At 31.5% G+C, this 4,832-nt stretch overlaps 1 protein-coding gene across 2 annotated transcripts in view; it reads left to right on the top strand.

The window, feature by feature from the left end:
* LOC111407275 (prefoldin subunit 6) overlaps positions 1–2,493 on the top strand; it is a 5,625-nt gene extending 3,132 nt beyond the window's left edge. The window contains exons 4-5 of one of the 2 annotated variants that reach the window (XM_023036658.1): positions 588–648; positions 2,122–2,493. In XM_023036658.1, coding sequence (XP_022892426.1) covers positions 588–648; positions 2,122–2,178 — 118 coding nt within the window. In that variant the 3' untranslated portion in view covers positions 2,179–2,493. Of the gene's footprint in view, positions 1–587; positions 649–913; positions 944–2,121 lie in introns of those variants that run through there. The other variant, XM_023036659.1, reaches the window with a different exon arrangement.
* The last annotated feature ends 2,339 nt before the right edge of the window (positions 2,494–4,832 follow it).

Here is a 4,832-nt window from a genome sequence, read left to right as displayed (position 1 = left end):
ATTGTTTTTAAATTAATAGTCCAGATTTTGACAACATCAATGTTGTCAATCTCAATTATCAACAATTGTACAAATAGCTTTATTCCTCTCTTTAGAGGAGTCGTGTTCGAATCTTGGGGAACGCGACAGAAAGTACTAAGGGGGTAAGTGGATAGATGCACACTCAAAGCGAATAGTATGTACAGTATAATGGCTTTGGCATTGAGACTGAGTCGTTACAAGTTGGAAGTTTATGTGATTAATTGTACATCTTTTTGGTTTGAGTTTTCTTAATGTGGTCACCTTGCCCTCTCTACTCTGTACCTTCTTTTCTTATAAAAAAAATAAAAATAAAAAATAAAAAATTGTTCATTGCTGTGTTCACCCCCCTGGGTATATCCTGTTCAAAATAAAGATGTAAATTGTGAATCGTTTGAATAATTTCTTGCAGATTGTTAATTATCAATTGTATATTTAAATTGCTGACCATATATATTTAAATTGTTGAGTTATTCTCCTCTTCAATGCCATTTTGTTCTTTCAAACTTAAATATTAATGTTGCTTATACAATTCCCACTCGCTTTAAATGTCTAATCTTGTGCACCAGGAAGCGTTTGGATGCCACACTCCAAGATTTAGAAGAAAAGCAAAACAGCAAGAAAGAAGCGGTTGGTATCTTTCCCTTTTTTTATCATATGTTTCTTCCTCGATTCTTTGAGTTTTTTTTAACAGTTAAGAGTGTTTTTGTCTATTGTCAGCAGTAATAAGTCAAATTAACTTCTTGACTTACAAGTTACACCCTTCAATTTAGAAGTGGACACGATAGAAACGTGAAGGAGATGACCATCGGAGGAAGTAAAAAGTTGTAAGGAGATAAAGAGTGGGCCCATGATATTTAAATTAACAAAATTGATTTGGAGGCATAAAACCAAGATTTTTAAGGCATGAAACCAAGCCCATTTAATGTTACACTCCCTAAAAGGTACATCAAAAACTATAAGAAATATTATAAAAAAATTTATGTTTGTAAGACGTACTCATGTATCCGTGTCTGGATTTTGGATTTTTTTTAGTTTTACTATAAGGATCTTATTATCTATTCAGAGATCATTTGAATATCATTAGTAATGACGTCCCGTATCCTATTTTTTAGAAGGAAATGTATCCGACTCCTAGATATTTACTTGTATCCGACACCATACACAAGTCCGAGCAACATAGGATGTTATCGACAGATTGTAATGATGTTACTGCGATCATCTAAAAATTGAAAGATTCAATAATGTTAGTTACTTACCAGTGGATTTACTTTGTGAAAAGAATATAAATACAAAAAGCGTTTAACATGTGGAAAGATTTTGCTAGAGTGGATAAGACTTAAGGCAAAATATGCAGTAAAATAACTTGAATATGGCTTCTTGCTCCTATTGATATAATCAGTATATTGTTCATCATGAAATATAATTCTAAAGAATTTGGTTTCTACACATATAATCTGGCTCATATTTTATTTAGATGCCCTGAGCCCAATTACTTATTGTTTATTAGATCACTTTAATTTTGGGCTTAACTTTAAGATAGTATTTATACACAATTAATTACATGTGTCAGCCCACATGGCAAATTAGATAATTTCCCAATAGTTCTATGGTTATGAGTAGAACTAGATGTTTACCTTTTGATACAGATAGTGTAGTTGGAGTGGGGAGGGAGATGGAGGAAATGCATAACTTAAAATTATTTTTACTTCCAGGAGGATAATATAAACATAGCTCAAGAGAATTGGAAGTTATAATAAGCTCGCATTATTCTGCACATCAATTCGTTAGACATAACTAATCACACTTTGATTATTAGTACTTAATCATATCACTTGTTTTAATTTTGGGAACTTCTGTTATTGCATTCGCTTTTTTATTCTTTTTTTCCCCTTCATTTTTTGGGTTCTTCGTACAATTACATTTTTGTTTGTAACTTTTACGTCAGATTGCAATAAAAGAAAAGGTTAAAAAGATATTGTTCTCCCATTTCCCTCGATCAGAATGTTAGCTTGAACTAGTATAGCATTCTTCTCACGTGAATTAACCAGTTTCTTGTAAAATTTAATTGTCATATTTCCTTTTATATTTTTGCCTATGCAGATTTTTAAGGTACAACAAAGAATTCAGTCTCTCCAGGCTGGAAAAGGCAAAGCATAACATGCCCGTATTATCACGAAAATTCTGCAGTTCTACTGTTGACATGTCGAGGCACAAATATGATCCCACTTTTTTGAGTGGCTTAATGTCGTGATCGCCTATGATCATATTCTAGGTTGTTAAAGTGTAGTTTTTGTGTTCAATTTCCATTTTGCATTCAGTTGATGTAAGGGCTGCTGAAGTTGATGAATTTTTTTTTACTTTTATGCTTGTTTGGTTGTTATAGATCTTGGTCTCTGAACATCAATTGAATGTCATATACATCGCGAGAAATTACTTGGCTCTTGTTACTAAATATATTAGGATTGGATAGCATTTGATAGTATTCATGCGTGTTTAATCCTTTTCCTACAAGTCACAATTTTCATCTTTTTCAATTTTGAATTAGAGTTCTAAGTTGCAGAATGATTCATTGTGGCTAGACCCAAATAATACAATGTAACGCGATATGTAGGAATATTGGTAATATTAGGATATAAAGAGATCTTGGATTGGATTTAAGCGAGCTAATAGATATGTAGTTTTCTGTATTTGAATTCTTGAATATATGGTTTGAGAAAAGCTATACTGCACCAATAATCTGTTTAATTTCTCGAGTCTTTTGATAATCTACGAGTGGTAATTCTCTTTGATTTTCCTTCTTCATTTAATGGTTCTTTGGAGGCTGGAGGAATGAATAGTAACAGTATAGAATATAAGGTAGCTTTGAGATGCAATGGTTTTGTGATAAGAAGGAATTACATTCCATATAAGATGGATTCCAGATCATGAACCATTAAGATAAGAAGGAACATAATAACCGGAAATTCATGAGTTAAGATCTACAGGTTCAGTGTTTGAAGGAAAGGAATATTTATTGCAACATAAGATTGTGACATTAATTTATTCTCTCATGGTTTGAGAAAATCAAATTGTTATTGTTATTCTAATATGTTATCAAACTTGGTAGTGATAGCCACATTAAACATGATCAAATTGTTGGACTTCTAATTTCTACTTGGTGAATGTAACCCCACATTAAAACTCGTGATTTAGACAATCAAATATTCCAATTGTAAGGTGGAGCCCCCCAAAAAGTTTTTAAAAAATGGCATTAGTAAGATTTATACTCATGATTTTTCCTTTCAATTGAATCTTCTTTTTGTTCTATCGATCAGAAGCATTAAGTAGTGACATTAAGGGTAAGTATCTATCCTAATCTTGATGTACCATGAGTTGACGTAGTTCAGACTATTCTTATTTGGACAAAACTTGAGAAAAAACTAATCAAATATGAAACATATATGACTTCTTTCACATTATGTTACCGTTCTTTAGTATTACATTATGCGTTCCCTTGTCATGATGTCATTGGCCCCTTCGTTGAAGTACATATGTGGGCATGCGAGAGCAAGGAAAGATTATATATGTTTCCTTGATGCATGCTTTTATGCATTTGTAAATTTAAATAAATAAACATATTTTTTAAATAAGTTAAAAGAGATATTTTAATAAAGATAGCAAATCAAATCGATCTATACAAAGAACTTCACGTGTCGTCTCAACTTGTTTTATTTTGTCATGTCATTACGAAGTTACGGGAGAAATGCATGCCTAATGGACAACACACAAAGTTTGCCATAGGGGAAGCATATAATTTGCTTCATGCTAGAAAAAAATCTATAGAAATTGTCATAAGGCAATAAACTATTAAAAAGAAAAAGAAAAACACAAGAAATAATAGTTTCTCTTTATTAGCAATATATGATTACATTCAAGTAATTGACAAGATTTGATTTGCTTTTAATCTTGTCAGGTGATAATGCAATGGTGGATGTTCCAACACTGAGGTATATCCATGGAACTATACCTACCAAAACTCAAAATAAAAATAAAAAATAAAATAAAATAATTATAATAATAATAAAAAATGAGTAAATATAAAATACAATTTTTATTATGAATTGAGTGCAAGATGATGACAATAATAAAATAAACAAGAACAAAAAGGAAATACTAAGATTTATGTGGAAACCCAAAATGGGGAAAAAAACCAAAGATAAAGGAGGAGAAATTCACTACAATTAATAGTAAATGTGTTTACAACAAGATCCCAATACTCTCAATTAAGATTTAAAATTCTCAAGAGGTTGTATGAATGTTATGGAAACAAACAAGCCGTGAGTTCAAAAACGCGTCAAAACGCTGGTCCAGATAATCCCATCACTCGAGCGATAGGTGAGCAGTAGGAGGGTCCCTGGAGAAAATATGCACGAGTAGCTCGAGTGGCCAGCTAGCAATAGGCTAGTGAAAATGCGATGACTTTTCTTCTCGGCCTATAATTTTTTATCTTTTCAAAACTACTTCAAACAAAAACTTCAATATACACTGAAATTTGAGTCAAACTACAATAATATCATTGGTATGACTCAGGATTGAATATTGTGGTTCCATACATGAAGGTTTAACCCATAGTTATCAAACTCGACCTAATCATCGACCCAAACCATCGGCTCATTGGGTCAATGGTTCAATTGGTGATTAGTAGTTGAATCGGTGGGTCAATGTTAGCTCTTAATTTTAATTAAAAATATTTTTAAAATAAAAAGATAGTATAAATGTTATTTCATGTCATTCTAGTTAAACTATATATATATATATATATATATATATAT

The sequence above is a fragment of the Olea europaea genome, chromosome 13, assembly GCF_002742605.1.
Source record: "Olea europaea var. sylvestris chromosome 13, O_europaea_v1, whole genome shotgun sequence".
Taxonomy (NCBI): domain Eukaryota; kingdom Viridiplantae; phylum Streptophyta; class Magnoliopsida; order Lamiales; family Oleaceae; genus Olea; species Olea europaea.
This window is presented reverse-complemented; position numbering and strand designations above follow the sequence as displayed.